The sequence below is a fragment of the Physeter macrocephalus genome, chromosome 20 (assembly GCF_002837175.3).
Source record: "Physeter macrocephalus isolate SW-GA chromosome 20, ASM283717v5, whole genome shotgun sequence".
NCBI classification, from domain to species: domain Eukaryota; kingdom Metazoa; phylum Chordata; class Mammalia; order Artiodactyla; family Physeteridae; genus Physeter; species Physeter macrocephalus.
In genome coordinates this window covers 3,645,014-3,663,283 of record NC_041233.1, presented here as the reverse complement: position 1 = coordinate 3,663,283, position 18,270 = coordinate 3,645,014, and the positions used below count along the sequence as shown (strand labels likewise).

The 18,270-nt window shown below is 46.0% G+C and overlaps 1 protein-coding gene across 5 annotated transcripts in view; it reads left to right on the top strand.

Moving 5' to 3' along the window:
- The window catches only part of SIPA1L2 (signal induced proliferation associated 1 like 2), a 221,931-nt gene that overhangs the window by 125,795 nt on the left and 77,866 nt on the right, over positions 1 to 18,270 (top strand). For 4 of the 5 annotated variants that reach the window (XM_055080855.1, XM_055080854.1, XM_055080852.1 and 1 more), the window contains exons 4-6: positions 6,277 to 6,410; positions 8,047 to 8,256; positions 16,217 to 16,391. In XM_055080855.1, the coding sequence (XP_054936830.1) occupies positions 6,277 to 6,410; positions 8,047 to 8,256; positions 16,217 to 16,391 (519 nt within the window). The remainder of the gene's footprint in view (positions 1 to 6,276; positions 6,411 to 8,046; positions 8,257 to 16,216; positions 16,392 to 18,270) is intronic. The other variant, XM_055080853.1, reaches the window with a different exon arrangement.

The window sequence follows — 18,270 nt, the reverse complement described above, 5'->3', positions numbered from 1 at the left end:
CGTAGCAGAAATGTCTTCTCTACTTGCGTTCAAAAAGTGTGTGTCTGTGTGAGAGAGAGGAAAATCAAAAACAAGTGTGGGTCATGGCTTGGAGAGGTAGACACTTAGGAAAAAATGGTTTTTCTCACTAATTTGCCTGCCTTCTTTGGTGGATAGGGTAATATACATATTTTGGTTTCCCTTCATTTAAAAAGAAATTAGTTACTGGTAGGAATTATTCAGTAAAATATTATATATGCCACTACTTTCTTTAAAAGACTACCTTGAATGCGATGTAACCTCTGATTACAGGTTAGCTTTTGAGATGAAAAGTATGAATCTCCTTTAGTACGACTCTTGAACTATCAGACTGTTGGGCTCAAAATCAAAATGCCCCATAATGCTGTTTATTTGATGTTCACTCCCTTTTTGTCTTTCATTGAGTTTTTGTTGTTGTTGTTGTCATTAATATGCCTGTCTTCAACTACAATGTCTGTCTCAGATTAATGATGCTAAATGTATTATATATATTTTAGGGGTGGGGTGAAGTGGGGATGCTGAGGTTAAGAAAGGTTATGTAAGTAACCCAAGGTTAAGGAGGTGATAAGTAGGAAAGCTCAGATTCAGAAGCCAATTACCAGGCTCATTCGAATTATAGATATTTAGGAGTAAATGAGTTTAGGACTGCTAGTTATATGTGGCAATTTCAACACACATGTTACCTCTCCCCCTTTCAAACGCCACAAGAAAATGATAGTCAAGGAATACAAAAAGGGCATAAAGCCACAAAGGAGCGGAAAACTAGGAAGAAGCCAAAGAAATGCCAAAGCTGACAGAGGAACGGGATGGTTCTGCAGATTAGAGGGCGCCACCCCCAGCCAGTGTTGGAGGGTGGTGTGCGGCAGGGACAGGCCATCAGAAGCTAGCCAGCCCACATCACAGAGCAGGTACCTTTGAAGAAGGGCTGGTGGAGTGAGCTGTGGTGGAGCAGCCATCTTCAGAGATCTGGGATGCTTCCAAGATACTGCTTTTGAGTAAACGCCCACAGTGGCCGCCGCCACCCCACCCAGGCTCTGCCCCGGGACTGGGTCTCCTCTGTGTCCTGTAGCTGAGTCTTCTCCCCAGTCGTGGCCACCCCACACCCACCAAAACATCTTAGAATTAATAAATGAAATCAGCAAAGTTTCAGGACACAAGATTAATATACAGAAATCAGTTGCTTTTTCATAGACTAATAATGAACTACCATAAAGAGAGACTAAAAAATAACAATCCCGTTTAAAATTGCATCTAAAAGAATAAAACATTTAGGAATAAACAGGAGGTGAAAGACCTATACTCTGAAAATTATAAAACACTGATGAAGGAAATTGAACATGATACAAAGAAATGGAAAGGTATCCCGTGCTCTTAGATTGGAAGAATATTGTTAAAATGGTCATACTACCCAAAGCAATCTACAGATCAAATGCAGTCCTTATCAGAATACCCATGATGTTTTTCTTAAAATTCCTGTGGATCCACAGAAAAACCAAAGTTATCAAAGCAATCTTGAGACTAAAGAACAAAGTTGGAGGTATCGCCCTCTCAGACTTCAGACTATGCTACAAATCTGCAGTAATCAAAACAGCATGGTACTGACATGAAAACAGACATATAGATCAATGGAACAGAATAAAGAGCTGAGAAGTAAACCCGCACATTTGTGGTCAGTTAATTTATGACAAAGGAGGCAATATACAGTGGAGAAAAGACAGTCTCTTCAATAAGTGGTGCTTGGAAAACTGGACAGCTACATGTAAAAGAGTGAGATTAGAACATTTCCTCACACTATATGCAAAAATAATGTCAAAATGGATTAAAGACCTAAATCCTGTAGACCATAAAATTCATTGAAGAGAACATAGGCAGTACACTCTTTGATGTAAGTCATAGAAATATTTTTTTTGGCTCTGTCTCCTGAGGCAAAAGAAATAAAAGCAAATATAATCAAGTGGAACCTAATTAAACTTAAAAGCTTTTGCGCAGCAAAGGAAACCATCGACAAAACAAAAAGACGTTCTACCGAATGGGATAAAATATCTGCAAATGATATGGCTGATGAGGGGTTAATAATGAAAACATATAAACAGCTTATCCAACTCAATATCACAAACCAAACAACCCAATTAGAAAATGGGCAGAAGACCTGAATAGACATTTTTCCAAAGAAGATATACAAATGGCTAACCAGCACATGAAAAAAAGGCTCAACATCACTAATTATTAGAGAAATAGAAATCAAAACAACAATGATAGATCACCTCATACCAGTCAGAATGGCCATCACCTAAAAGCCCACAAATAACACATGTTGGTGAGGATGTGGGTAAAAGGGAACCCTCCTACACTGTTGGTGGGAATGTAAATTGGTGCAGCTACTATGGAGAACAGTATGGAGGTTCCTAACAAAACAAAAAATAGAACCACCATATCATCCAGCAATTCCACTCCTGGCTGTATATCCAGAAAAAACAAAAACACTAATTAGAAAAGATACCCAGACCCCGGTGTTCATAACAGCACTATTTACAGTAGCCAAGACATGGAAGCAACCCGAGTGTCCATCAACAGACGAATGGGTAAAGAATGGGTACATATATATAATCGAATATTACTCAGCCATCAAAATGAATGAAATTCTGCCATTTGCAGCAATATGTTTGTACCTAGAGAATGTTATGCTTAATGAAATAGGTCAGACAGAGAAAGACAAATACTGTATGATATATGTGGAATCTAAAAAATAAAAGAAAACACCAGACTCACTGCCATAGAAGACAAACTACTGGTAACCAGTGGGGAGAGGAAAGCAGGGAGGGTCAGAGTAGGGGATTAAGAGATACAAATTATTTTGTATGAAATAGATAGGCAACAAGGATATATTGTACAGCACAGGAAATTATAGCCATTATCTTGTAATAACTTTTAATGGAGTGAAATCTGTAAAAATACTGAATCACTATGCTGTATGCCTGAAACTAATATACTATAAATCAACTATACTTAAAAAAAAAATTTTGAAGGACTTAGCCTCGTCTGGAGAGGCGGTGAATATTCCCGCTGGACATGATGTTTGCACTGAGTCTGGAACAATGAATAGGAACGTCAAGTGAAGGAGAGTGGGAGAGGTGGCAGGCAGAGGAGGCAAAGGCGTGTGAGTGAGCAGATTTATGAGAGAAGAGCCTAGACAGAGATTGGATGATAGCATTGAGGACTTTAAAGGAGAAGATGGTTTGATGGATGGAAGGGGAGACAGGAGGATAGGCTTTCAAACGGGTAAGCATGAAGACAGAGGCAGAATCAGAGAGGACAGCCTGGCTGAGAAGACGCCGGGGAGGAATGACAGAAGAAACCCAGGAGCAAAGAGCTGGGAGATGCCTCATTCTGAATGGGGTCGCCCCAGCCGTCTAAGAAGTAGAGGGTCCCAGCCCAGGGTGGGTGGCCAGTGGTGCAAACATGGCAGCGGACTGCTAGGGCAGAGACTGGAAGGTGGGTGCTGGCTTTGCCGGCAGACGCCGTGGAGTCCTGAGTAAGAGTGGTAGTGTGGAAGAAAGTGAGCGGTGGTTGAGGACTGCTAGTCGTTGAGGAAATGGGAAGAGAGAGGGTGATAACTTGAGGAATAGTAATTTTCCCTGGAGGCGGTGGGGTGAAGCTGCTGGGGTGAGTGAAATGGTCGTGCCTTGTATCTGTGCCAGAGACCCGTCCACTTCCAAGAACTACCAGCCCTTCCTCTCACCGACCTTCTGTTTCCTCCCCAGTTTAAAAAATATATACTTCACATACAGTGAAACTCACCCCTTTTAAAAGGTGTACAGTTCTCAGAGTTTTGACAGATGAGTGTGTTATGTAGCCACTACCACAATCAAGGTGTGGGGTAGCTCCATCACCCCGGAAAACTCCCCTGTGCACCCCTGTAGACAGCCCCTGCCGTCACTGCTCTGTCATCTGTCCCTAGAGCACCTACTAAAGTGTGAGAGCAGCACACACACACTTTAGGATTTTTAGTTGTCACGTATTAGAATTAATAATTGGATGCACTTAATCTGGGCTCTCAGTTTTATCCTGAAAAGGGGTTTTGTTTGTTTGTTCACTCTTTCTTCCTAAAATAATTTGAAGCTCTTTTGATTTATGTCACGGGTTTCATCAGATGCCTAACAAGGAACCGATTTGAGCATTTTTGCCAGTCACTTTTTTTTTTCTTTTTAACATCTTTATTGGAGTATAATTGCTTTACAGTGGTGTGTTAGTTTCTGCTGTATAACAAAGTGAAACAGCTGTACATACACATATATCCCCCATATCCCCTCCCTCTTGCATCTCCCTCCCTCCCACCCTCTAGGTGGTCACACAGTACCGAGTTGATCTCCCTGTGCTATGCGGCTGCTTCCCACTGTTTTACATTTGGTAGTGTATATATGTCCATGCCACTCTCTCACTTTGTCCGGTAACTTCTTGAAGTGGGTTCTTAATGTATCAAGCTGATGATAAATAACTCCTCAGGGTAAATAACTCTTTTTTTTTCAATCTATGTTTAATTTCACTGGAGCCCTGCAGGTTTGTAATAGTTAACCAGACTATAGCCAGAGTTATCCATGAAAAACAAAGGCTCGTTTCCTATTTTATAAGTCTAGGACTAAGTCAGTAATTCACCTTTTAGTCCTTAAAATAGTCAACTTGCTCTTCTAGCCCTGCCTGGCCTAAAAGGGAAATTATGTCAGTCTTTATCTCATTTGGTTGCAAGAAGTAAAACGTAAATGATCTCCCTTTTAAGATGTAGCCAGTATTCATTAGCGGCTTTAGGTAATATTTTCCTTGAGTGATACAAGTGCCATTTTTCTTTGTTGACCTTAACCTGTTTTCTACTTTCTGAATAACATTCTCTATTCCTTCAGAAATTACTGTGGCAGAAAATGTTAGCATAACCCAAAGCCTTTGGAATACCTGTGGCTTTTTTCAAGCTTACAAACGTTTGATATGGTATGTTTCTTTTTAACTGAAAACTGTAAGTCAGAAAGATTGGCCAGAACCACTAAGGCGACATCAAAAAGGGATAGAAGCAGTTTTACATGTGGGGTGAAAAAAATCAATTTTATAACTGTACATCTTGGAGAACGGCCCAGGCAGCAGTTCAATAGGAAATAAGTGAATAACACCTGGGGCTTTGCATGGACCACTTGCTCTGCATGGATTACTGGTGTGAAAGGTTGCTAAAATCCAGGAGCAGAGCATGTATAAACATTTGGGTGATTGCACCCTCTGTTTTGTATGGGTCGGACCACATCTGAGTGTTCAGTTTGGGTCCTTAACGGAAGACAGCACTTAAAAAGTCTGGTTGCAGTGAAGCATTTTTACTTCTTTTAGCAGTGCTCACTCACGTGTCCAGAAGGATTCTCGCGAAGCAGTGAGCTTGCTGTCACTGGCAGCGTTCAGACTAGAGTACATGCTTCGTGAGTGGGGAGTTTTTCTGGATTATTACCCCACTCCTGAGACAGTGCCTGGCACACAATTGCTGAGTGTATAAATAAGAGCCTAATGGCCGTCTCTTAGGAAGAATGTCCTCGGGGGTCCCTGTGCTAGGTGGACAGGAGGGCCTCAGAGTGCACTCCTCCAGGGAGATTGTGTGCATTTAGATCTCTGTGGGGCCCTGACTTTATGTGAAAGAAACGATTAGCTGATAACATAGTAAACTAAGCTGTAGTATTATAGGAGATATGATTTGGACTCAGCAGCTTAATGACCTTGTATCCATTTTTTATCGGCTGATCCATTTTGCTTTAGACTCTTAGGTGCTTTCATGACATCATCGTGACAGGGTGGTCTTTGCCCAGCCCCCTGTTCTCCGAGATGAATCCGGCTCGTCTGAGTGGCTGATTAGCTCACCTCCGCTGCCTTTAATCCGTCAGAGGAGGTGACCTTCCCAGCTGGAGGAAAACTGTTCAGTCTCGGTTCTTCAAGTTGCCAGGTTCCTTTTTTAACAGTTTCTAAGATGGCGAAACTCTCTCCAGTGATGCCAAACTCAACTCTGGGGCTCCCGCGCGGCTTATGAACTAGTGAGAAGCAGAATGGGAGGATGCAGTAGTAGAAAATGACAGGCTAAAAGTGCATCTGATTTGAAGGCAAAAACAATGGATCACATCTGGGGGAATCCTGCGCCAGAGGCACTGGTACGTCTTCAAGGAGCAGATACACAAGCTGAAAGACACCCACCCTGTCCTTGGTTCCCTTCTTGTCATGCCCTGCTCTCTTCCATTGCAGAGCACCAGAACTACTTTGGAATCGATGAGAACCTCGGCCCTGTGGCAGTCAGCATCCGGAGGGAGAAGGTGGAAGACCCCAAGGAGAAAGAAGGCTCCCAGTTCAACTACCGGGTGGCCTTCAGGACGAGCGAGGTACTGGACGCTCATGGTGTCTGTCCTGGGCTGGGCCTTGGGGTCGCTGCTTGGTTAAGGTGTTGCTTTCATTGTCAGCGCTGATCACAGCAGTTCAGGTGACCGCAAGGGCTTAAACTGTTTTGTTCCAAGTAGAAAATTTGAAGACCTGTGATGGATGTCAAGTGGCAGTGGTTTGACTACCACCTTACAGGACAGAAGGGATAAAATGATCAAAATGCAAGGTTTTCGGGCCTGAAGCAGAGGACAAACTTGAACTGTATGATTCATGTTAGAATTGAAGGACGCCTTTAGCGTCGAATGCAGAACACCAGGAGGCTGCCCGTGGGGTGGGTGTTGGCTTAGCGTGTCTGTAGGTCCAGCAGCTCCGTGGCCCTGCACTTGGTCCCGCCAGCACCCAGGCTACCTCCCCGCTGGTCTTGCTTTGAGTGAAAAGTGCGACTGTTATACACCATATGGCCGATGCGTGGAGCCATGTAGGTGGGGATGTTGATTTACATGAAGAACTAGATCTGGCCTGCACTTCAGATTTTATCCTCTTGACCACTGTAATTAAATGGGAGTGTGTCGGCCACACGGTCCAGAATGTGATTCCTTCTGGATCAGAGTGCAGAGAGCCCCTCGCCGGCCCTGCCCCAGCCTGGCACTTTGGTGCCCGCTGCCTGTGCACCGGGCTCTGTGCCGTAAAGAGGAAAGGAAGCCCTCTCTGGAGGTGACATATTGTAAGTTACGGACCTGCAGCGTCCCGTTCAGTAGCCACTAACCACGTGTGACTATTTAAATTTAAGGTAATTGAATAAAATAAAAACTGTGGTTCCGCGGTCACACCTGTCACAGGTCAGGCGCTCAGCAGCCACTCGGGGCTGGTGGCTCCCGTATCAGCCACTGCAGATGGAGGACGGTCTCATCGCTGCAGAAAGTCCTGTTGCACAGCGATGCCCCGGCGCAGTGTGCAAACGCTAGGCGCCGTCGTGACCGCTACGGCTGCTTTGTAACAAGAGTCGGAGGGGCGGGGTTAGAACCAGGCCTCTCGGCTGGCCGTGCTGGGCCTCCTCTCTCTGCGTATTTGACCCGGGCTTAGATGACATGTGTCAGAATAGTGGCACGAGGCTTTCACGACGTGTTTGAGGACATATCACAGATCAGGAGGCAGAGTCCGGTGGCGGTCTTTCCAGCCCTGGGTCACCTGCCCACGGGGGTCACGGGATCACCCCACTCAGCCTCGGGAATTGCCAGCGATGGAAAGTTAAATAGGAAAAGTGGAAGAAAGGAAGATGATGTAGAGAAAAATGGGAGAAAGAAAACGGAAGGATGGAGGAGGTCGTTTCCGATCGTGCTGGGAGTGACTTAACGTCCCCCGGCGGGGCTTTATCTCACTCCTCCTCGTGCTTCACACGCGTCTGGTTATATCAGCCCCTCCTGGCTCCTTCCCGACCCCTGAGTCCTTCGGTTGTTTAAAGACTGACTGTTGAGTGTTGAATTTGCTTCTTCAGATCGAGAACTTTTAGCCTCTTTTGCCCCACTCCAAAAAGAGCCTTAGCTTTCTTCCTCTTTTTTTAAGGCAACTAAAAAGTTATGCTTTAAAGAGGTAACCAGGAGTAAGCGTTAACCGGAATGTTGTATTTTGCCCCTGCAGCTGACAACCCTGAGAGGAGCGATTTTGGAAGATGCCATACCCTCTACCGCCAGGCATGGGACCGCACGAGGACTCCCTCTCAAAGAAGTCCTGGAATACGTCATTCCAGAGCTGAGCATCCAGTGCCTGAGGCAGGCCTCGAACTCACCCAAGGTCTCGGAGCAGCTGCTCAAGCTTGATGAGCAAGGGGTGTGTATCACGTGGGAGACTGTAAGTGTGCGGGACTTTGTGTCCATGTTTCTGAATGTTTTGGAGTTTTCCCATCCATCTGCCTTTGGGGTTCATTTATTTTTAATGCCTTAAAGCATTTTCTCTCCAGTTTTTCCCGAATATGCCTCTATACTAGTTAAGTAACATGATGCCTTTAATGATAAGTGCAATGCACCTCCTGCTGAGTTGTGACTTGCATTGTTTTTACCAGGGTTTCGGTATGTCCCAGCCAGCAGGAGCAGATCTGATTCATGATTATTAGAGACTGCTGGTGTATTTTCCCAGGGTGTAAAGAACTCACGTTGGGGCTTTCCCTGAACTAACATTTATTCTTGTCTGCTATGTGCAAAGTGTCATGCTAACAGATGGCAGTGTATCAGGAGGCTTGAAGCTAAGACTTGGTCCCTACCCTTGGGGCCATTAAGACAGAGAACACCACGGCCGTTAGTGTGGTCATGGGTCACGGAGACGTAGATATACAGTGTGTGCTCTGGGAAAAGAGAAAGTAACATCTGAAGGAGGTGGTGTTGTAACTGGGCCTTTAGACTCGAGTAGAATTCCAACAGGGAGATACGAGTAGTTGGCTCTTTTAGAAACTATGGCCAGTTTCTTTACAAGAGAAGGACACACGCAGGGAGGTTAGGAGTTAAAACAACAACAATTACAAAATATGTTGAGGCTGGAGTGGATGCTGGGCTAAGGAGTTAGCACTGGATCGAGGAGGTGGTAGGGAACATTCAAGGTTTGCCGGTAGGATGTGACACGCTCGTAGCCGTAATTTAGGACGATTATTCTGGTAGAAGGGAACTGGACAGTCTGGTGAAGGTAGAGGCTGATGATGGCCTGGAGCTCAATTATGTGATCATTAATAGCATCCGGGAGAGAATTAATGATGGACAGGATTTAGGTGGTGGCCCAGAAGATGGAAAGAAGCCTTTTAACTTCAGATGCAAGATAATTTGGAGGCGAAACTGAGTGGTCGGTGCCCAAGGGTATGCAGCTTATTTTAAATGAGTGGATTTGCTTTTAAATACATGCTTTGCAGAAAGAAAAAGACAATTGTGATGTCCTTCCAGAATTTTCCAAGGACAATTCTGTCTCATGTTTTGGAGGGAGTATGCGGGATTTCTTGGTGGACCCAGTAACACACTCCCTGTGGTATATTGGTGAAGTATTTGATACTCAGATGGCTGGAATTCTAAGAGATGAAGTTGTAATTGCGCTAGCAAATTAACACTGCATTCTCAGCCAGAGGAAGCAGGCACTGTGACATTCAGAGTGGATAATCCTGCAGTCTGTCTTTCTCAAGAATGAAGGCTGATATATTAAAAACAACAACTAAACCAAAGCAAAACTTGAACCCTGAACGATTGACTGCTAAAATCCCACAGAAGAGTTCATCAGGGTCATCACTGGTAAAGTGCTTTTAGAATGGTCATGAGGCAGTTGAGGAAATCCTGTTGTCATGGAGGGACAGAGGGGGTGTGTCGCTGATGGTCCAGGGACTCAGAGTTCAGGAGGGCTTGGGGGGAAGGATAGCATTTGTCACCGAACCAAACTTGGATCCACTCACCTGCACGTAGGCGCAGTAAAGTCAATCTCCTGACACCGGGTTTGGGTGAAGGAAAGTGCAGCGTTTATTGTAAAGTCACCAGTACAGGGAGAATGGGTGGCTTGTGCTCAAAAACCCCAAACTCCCCGAAGGGTTTCAGCAGAGCATTTTTTTTTTCTTTTTTAACATCTTTATTGGAGTATAATTGCTTTACAATGGTGTGTTAGTTTCTGCTGTATAACAAAGTGAATCAGCTATATGTATACGTATATCCCCATATCTCCTCCCTCTTGCGTCTCCCTCCCTCCCACCCTCCCTATCCCCCCTCTCTAGGTGGTCACAAAGCACCGAGCTGATCTCCCTGTGCTATGCAGCTGCTTCCCACTAGCTAGCTATTTTACATTCGGTAGTATATATAAGTCCATGCCACTCTCTCACTTAGTCCCAGCTTACCTTTCCCCCTCAGGATTGCTGGGTTGTATGGTAGTTCTATTTTTAGTTTTTTAAGGAACCTCCATACTGTTCTCCATAGTGGCTGTATCAATTTACATTCCCACCAACAGTGCAAGAGGGTTCCCTTTTCTCCACACCCTCTCCAGCATTTATTCTTTGTAGATTTTTTGCTGATGGCCATTCTGACCGGTGTGAGGTGATATACCTCATTGTAGTTTTGATCAGCAGAGCAATTTTAAAGGCCAGGTGAGGGAGGGGAACCCCAGGGTCTGTGATCAGCTCGTGCACAGTTCTCTGATTGGCTGATGGTGGTCAGTCCTTAGGCACCAGAAGGTCTGGGGGCTACGCACTCATGATCATCAAGTAATTTCTTCCATTTGGGGGTGGTTTTAGCATCTGGAAAACAACTCAGGAAATAGGCGTCAGATACTATTATCTGGTCTATTATCTGGGTACTTCAGAGAGGAGCTACAGCAGAGGATATGGGGGAGGGGTCTGTCCTGGGAAGGCCCCATAGGGTCCTGTTCCATTACACATTCACTTCCATGTCATGGAAGAGTCTGGAAGAGAGGTGCCGACCCCCGTGGTCTTAATCCCTTTTATGTTTCTGGTGTGTGTTGCTTCTCCCTTGATTACATGTCCCTTAACCTGCTGGGTAGCAGGTGCCTGGTGGATGAGGTGCTTGGTCCCTCAGGTGTTCCCCAGCCTGGATCCTGACGCCCAAGCCCTGAGAGACGTTACAGCAGCCACAGGTGACTGTCTCCTCACAGAAAGAAGCAGGCACTTCTTGGGATGTCTGTCCGGCAGGATAGGTCCAGGAGCTACGCCGGTGGGAAGCATTGAAGGTTATAAAAATGGCTCTGCCAGGGAATTTTTCTTAAACTAAGCCTTCAGGTACTTTGAATGAACACCTGTTTACAATCTGATGTCAGTGAATTAATTTTGAGAACTGAGTGCTTCTTTTAAGCATACCAGTGCATTTAGAGCTCTAGCTGTATTCATGTGTTTTTCTTTTGAGATTATATTTATTTGACTCTGGTATACTTTAATAATGGTGTACAATATGACATTTTAACCTCCCATAACTCTTAGTGGTATCTAATTTCCATATTACGTCAGCAAGAGCTACTATTTATGTTCATCTCTGAAAGATATTAGACAGCTTTTCTAACATCCTGGTTTCTAAAGGATCCTTAAAAGTTGCCCTAGGGGCTTCCCTGGTGGCGCAGTGGTTGCGCGTCCGCCTGCCGATGCAGGGGAACCGGGTTCACGCCCCGGTCTGGGAGGATCCCACATGCCGCGGAGCGGCTGGGCCCGTGAGCCATGGCCGCTGAGCCTGCGCGTCCGGAGCCTGTGCTCCGCGACGGGAGAGGCCACAACAGAGGGAGGCCCGCATACCACAAAAAAAAAAAAAAGTTGCCCTAACTTGTTGGGGTGTTTTGAGTCCCGGGTTCGCGCCCCGGTCTGGGAGGACCCCCCATGCCGCGGAGCGGCTGGGCCCGTGAGCCATGGCCGCTGAGCCTGCGCGTCCGGAGCCTGTGCTCCGCGACGGGAGAGGCCACAACAGAGGGAGGCCCGCATACCACAAAAAAAAAAAAAAAAGTTGCCCTAACTTGTTGGGGTGTTTTGAGTCTCTTCTGGGTAGTGCTGTCTTTATCTACTTTCCCGATAGAAAATCTTCCCAGGGAGGGGGTGGGCCAGTTTTATGTTACTGGTCTTAATGGGTTTTAATCTTGAAAAAGTACTTTAAAGGACATATTGTCGTTTTCTGCTTTCTTGGAGTTTGGAATCCGTTCCTGGTTTGGCAGTCACTGTGTTTATCTGCTCTGTGCAAGACATGTTGTATCAGTGGGAGATATAGTGGGTATCAGGTCATTCATTCTGTTCTTTACATTTGGTAAGATGTTTTGAGCAGGAAGACTCCATGCCATGGAGAATCATAAGGGAAGTAATTATCAATCAGGACTTTGAAAGTTTTGCTAACTTATCTATATAAGTTCACCTCCCAACCTAAGATTCCATTTTTCCTTTTTTAAAAGACTATCCTAGTTTGTATAACAGGTGAATTCCTAAGATTATATAGGTTGACTTTTTTTTTTTAATTGAAGTGTAGTTGATCTACGTGTCAGTTTCAGGTGTACAGTAAAGTGATTCAGTTATACATATATCTGTATTCCCTTTCAGATTCTTTTCCATTTAGGTTATTACAGTATATTGAACATAGTTCCCTGTGTTTATTTTATATATAGTAGTGTATATCTGTTAATCCCAGACTCCTAATTTATCTTTACCCACTAGGTTGACTTCTTAAAAAATTAATTCAGGTAAATTATGACAGCCCACTAACTTAGAATATTAGGACATCTTTGGATTAATTTGTTCACAGGCCAGTTACCCCTTCTCCTGTTGTCTCCTCACCCAGATGTATGCTCACTCACAGACCAGGTTTACTTGACACGAAGTCAGGCGGATCTAAGTCGATGAGACTGCACGCTTAGAACAGGTGGTTGAGTTGGGAGGATACAGTGGAAGGACCTTCCTGCACACCTGAGTTTATTTTCAAGGCCATTCTGAGGCTCTGTTTTCTGTCACCTTCCTTTAAATTTCAATTTTCTTTTCAATAATGACGGGGCTTCTGGCCTTGGGAACAGAGCACTCAGTTTTTATCCAGTCCCAGGAGGCAAGGGATCGTCTGCCTGTCCGTGCGGGGTCTGTGTGTCCAGCTCTGGGCACGGGAGTAGTATAGCGTTTTGGCAAGTGGGTGTTTTTAGTTTTTGACCATGGTGACACCCAAATGCCAGCCTCGTTCACCCCAGGACAGCGGGACTGGCTGTGATTCGCATCAGCACAGTTAAAGCAAGGTCAGTGGGACGGGGGCGTGGTTAGACTCAGCCTGAGGTGTAGAGGGCTTAGAAACAAAGCCTTGTTCCGAGACAATTGGGGGTTTTAGTTCATGGGCACCTGGAGTCTGTCCTCCCCTTGGGACTGCGATCAGGCTGAAGGGGTGTGCCAGCTTTCTGACGAACCATGGGCAGGAGGGGGTCAGCCTTGGTGTTGCATTTCCATTGATTTCATGAGGTTTATAAGAGTGAGGGAGGTCTCTTCCTTCACACCGTGTCTCATCCTCTTACTGTTTTAGTGGAATCACAGGCCTTGTAGTAAACAGGCCACAGTGGTTTATTCTCAGTCACTGGAGCAGAGCTCTAGGAGCTGGGGCAAGACACCTGGGGGCTTTGAAGTCTAATTTAGCCTCATCCCCTGATTCCCATGGGCCCAGGGCTGTTGGGGTAGAAAGCAAGTCCTGTTGCTGGTTGGGATGTAGACACAGGCTGGTCTGCGATGGCTGGAAGGAGAGGGGTGTGAGTGGATGGCGCCGCGCTCAGCAAGGAAGCTCCGGGGCGTTCAGTTCTCCAGGTATTTGGCCTTTGCCTGAGTCCACAGAGAGCATCAAGTCCACAAGAGTCAGGAATCAGAGAGAAACGGTGCTGGTCCAGGGAGGGCTCTGCTTCCCCCGCATGCGGCTGCCGCGTCCCCAACCCTGGGGCCCCAGACAGCTTTGCTCCGGGCCTGCTCCACAAAGAAGCAGGGGAAGGGTTTCCTGCTGGGGATGACGGGGCTGCCTGGGACAAGCTGCAGGTGTGGCAGGGGCGCGACGTGAGGTGGCACCAGGAGAGGTGGCACCAGGAGAGGTGGCAGGGCTCTAGGGAAGCGGCAAGCAGGGGGACAGACAGGGCGGTAGCCCTGGGACAGTGTGCTCCCAGGATGCGGGTGGTGGTACGGCCGCCCCTGCTGGGTGTGGAGGACGTGTGGGCAGGGGGCCATGGGGCCCTGGGCACCTGTGCCTGCTGATCACTCCACAGGATCTCTGGGGGACTCTCCGTGAGGCCAGGGCCGGACAACTGGGGAGAGCGGAAATCCGCTTCTAACAGCAGAAGGGAGGTCACACCATCATGGTGTCCAGGAGGTGCAGCAGTCTCGTAGAGGTCCCGTTAGAGGATTTATCCAGGTCTGACAGTCACCAAGGTCACCCACATCTGTGGTGACAATTGCCAATCCCAAGAGTTTCCTAAAGTACTTTAAGATCCTGGAGTGTCTTCTGGGTCACTCAAAACAATTAGTGGTCTGAAACCCGTTAGAGGATTTATCCAGGTCTGACAGTCACCAAGGTCACCCACATCTGTGGTGACAATTGCCAATCCCAAGAGTTTCCTAAAGTACTTTAAGATCCTGGAGTGTCTTCTGGGTCACTCAAAACAATTAGTGTTCTGAAATAATTAGTGAAATAATATGAGACATTTGTATTATACTTTTTTTTTTTTTTTTTTGAGGATGATGGTCTGTTTGCAGTAAATGTGGTGTCTCATTTATTTGGATAGTTGAATTGATCAGAAACATTTATTCCTCGATCCCTGGGCAAATAGAAATGTTGTTTCTGTCTTGACGCTGCTAAAGGACTAGTACAGCACAACTCATAACACTAATAGCCTACGCCCAGCATCTCATAGCCCCACATTCAGGGCCTGGATCCTTGTCTTCACTGTGTGATGGGGGCCTGTGCGCTTTCCACCCAACCCCCACACCCCTCACCGTGGGAGCCATCCCTGTAGGTAGCTTATCCGATCCGATTGCGAACAGGTGATTGATGTCTCGTTTGGTTCCTCCCCTCCTCCGTAGCGCTGAGAAGGTGGAGCGTGTGTAGAATGTACTGGCGGTTGGCTGCCTGCCCAGCTCTGATCTTCCCCTAGCATCTCTGCCGAGACGCCCCGAGCAGGCGGATCCCTACCTTTCTTGGATTTTGTACATTGTCATTGGTCACCCGGATGAGACTGCTGTTCTCACTTTGCCACTCAAGGGAAATGAGTACCATTTTACCTTATTTTACTGATCTAGTCAGCTATGAGTTTTGATGAAAGGCTCTGTTTTACAGCTTGATAATAAAAGTGAACAGTGTTATGGATGGATGCCTTTAGGGAATCAGAGGGCTGATAATCCATCAGCCTTTGGAGGCTCAGATTGCTGCTAGTAAGATGAAGTGCCCTGATTGCCTGAGTGACAAGTAGTTCCTCTTTAGGGAAAATAAGAAAGCTGTAAAGGTGGATCCAGTTTCTCCCTGGCCTTGGGAGAAAGCAGTGTGGTAGCTTCCAGCATGATACGGGATAGACAGGGAGATAGAGCTACAGCAGGAAATCTTCAATTGCTATTAAAATTCTTTATGGCCTATTGTATATTTAGCAGATGTTTTCAAGACAGTCAAAAATGTAGAAATGACTGTAATTGTTGAGTCAGAGTTACTTTTATGGAAACAAAACATTATTCTGTCACTATACATATATCACAATTTCCTTACCAGACCTGAATTTGATTTGTTTCTTTTAATTACAGTCTTTCATATTTCCATGAATGTTCAAATAACAACAACAAAAAAGCATTAGGAACCAGAGAGGGAAAACTTTTTAAAGTGTGCAGCCTTTTTTTCTTTCTAACTTGGAAGATAATGCTCATGACTATATAGAGGGTATGAGATTAAATATTTCCACAGTTGTATTTTTAAATAAATGCTTGAACCTGGCTCTCCATTTTGGAAACCTGGCAGCTCCCACATGGGCAAGGCTATTCATTATATTTCTTAGGGTGTCTGACGTTTCTCCAGCTGTTATTTTCGGGTTTCTGGGTTTGTTATGTATTTGGAGTATTGTGTACAACGACAGCTGCTTATTCTTTTGCTTCTTAGCTTATGGGAATTGTCCTGACATGCTTTCCTGAGAACAGAATTCTCAGCTCCTGTCATTTTAATTTTACTGGAAGTTAGCTCGTCTGATACTTTCTGTTTTCATTTTATTTTTTAATTTTATTTTTATTTTATATTGGAGTATAGTTGATTTACAATGTTGGTTAGTTTCAGGTGTCCTTGTCTGATACTCTTTGCTGAGTAATTCCCTTTCTGTCCCATTTCAGCTGAGCTTTCAGCACAAGATCGGGATCCTGTATTGCAGAGCCGGCCAGAGCACCGAGGAGGAAATGTACAACAACGAGACGGCCGGACCAGCTTTTGAAGAATTCCTCGATCTGCTGGGCCAGAGGGTGCGGCTGAAAGGATTTAGTAAATACCGGGCTCAGCTGGACAATAAAAGTAAGCTTCAGACTTGCTTGTGTGTGCACAAATTTAATGCTCCAAAGGTAGGCACACCGCAGACATCTAAGCTAGCGATCCTGAGCCCTCCCATTCTTGACCCCCTGCAGCGGCCGAGCTGGCTTATTTGGGACGGAGTCGAGATTTCCTCAGATGAGCAGAGGGGAGCATATTTCTCAAGAGCTCTGTGTCTCACATAAGCTCAAAGGGTCAGTTCTTGTTCCTGTGTAACAAGAGCAGAGATTCCCTGGTGTTTGGTGAATAATCTTTTAATATGTTCTTCTTTCTTTTCACCTCACCTGTCTGTTACACCCTGTCCCACTGCAGCAAGGATGAGCCCTGCATTCATTTCTGAAAGTCTAAGCATCACCACATCCACTCAGGCCATGCTCACGGCCTTATCTTGCTCGTTTCCGTTTTCACGTTGTTACCTGGGGAGCTGAAGCAGTGATGAAAAAGCTGACGCATCCTGCTTCCCGAGAACCTTAGTCAGGTCCCCTCGAGTGGGGCACCTGTGGGTGCCCTCCTATGATGTGTGAATTTGTCTTGTGTCTTCATTTAGGTAATCGTGTTCCTTATGGTCCTCATAAATTCTAAGCATTTCACCTTCGTAGTTGTGTTGTTATTTAGTTGCTCTCCGCACACCTAAAAATACCAGGCAGAGTAATTTTGTGTATCTGGGGAAATTCTGCTTATTGTCAAGCAATTAATCGCTTGCTCTTTTAATGCAGGATGAGCAGATAGATTCTGAACTTGGAGGATCTGGGAGGGCATCTAGCCCTAGAGGAGGGGCCGGTGGGAACTTTCCCCTGGGAGAAGGTCACCGTGTGGCTGAACCCAGGGTTGGCATGGAGGCCACCTGAGCCCCCTGCGGCCGCTGGCCCGCTCACCTTGGGACCATCAGAGATACTTGCCTAGATCGCCAATGGTGCCACCCTAGTGCGCATGGCCCGTCATCAGTTCTGGGGTTTTGATCTGTTTTTGAAAGTTACACTTAGAGGACAGATCGCAAGACCTGGACACGGTGTTGGCTCACGTGCGGGCCCTGTGTGTCCTCCACACACGCCAAGGTTGGAGTTTGACTATTAGGCTGAATGTGCCTCAGAAATGTTAAGGTTAGAAAATAATTTGTGACAGCCATTGCAAATACCCACATCTTTTAAGAAGGATCAGTGAGACCTTTTCTGATGTTCTCTGTTTCCTGTGCAAACTGCCCTTACCCACAGACCGCCACATACCCCCTAGAGGTGCTGGCCTGACACCCTTAGGGACGCCCTTCCAGGAGAGCCCCTGCCAACGTAGACTCATTGCTATGCATGCCTGCCGTCCCTCTGCTGTGGGGTGGATTGGGGAAGCATTTTAAGAGCTTCTGAGCTGTACATTCTATAAAACTACAACAGAGGTAATGCAGATATTTTCCTATGTATAGAACTGACATCAGCTTTGAGTTTTGGTGACCTAAGAGATGTCTTTAATACATTACAGAGGTAGTGCTAAGTACTTTAGTGCAAGGAAATGATAACATCGGAATAAGATTTTGATGTGTTGATTCTAATAATCAGCGAGTCTTTTACTTTTATGAGCAAGACCCTGTATGAGATGCAGAGAAATCATGGCATGCCTTTAGAGAGGAGGTTTCTAAGAATTATGTTTCATGGAGTGGTCAGATAAAAAGTATGTCTTTCATGGGCTTCCCTGGTGGCGCAGTGGTTGAGAGTCCGCCTGCCAATGCAAGGGACGCGGGTTCGTGCTCCGGTACGGGAAGCTCCCACATGCCGCAGAGCGGCTGGGCCCGTGAGCCATGGCCGCTGAGTCTGCACGTCCGGAGCCTGTGCTCCGCAACGGGAGAGGCCACAACAGTGAGAGGCCCGCGTACCGG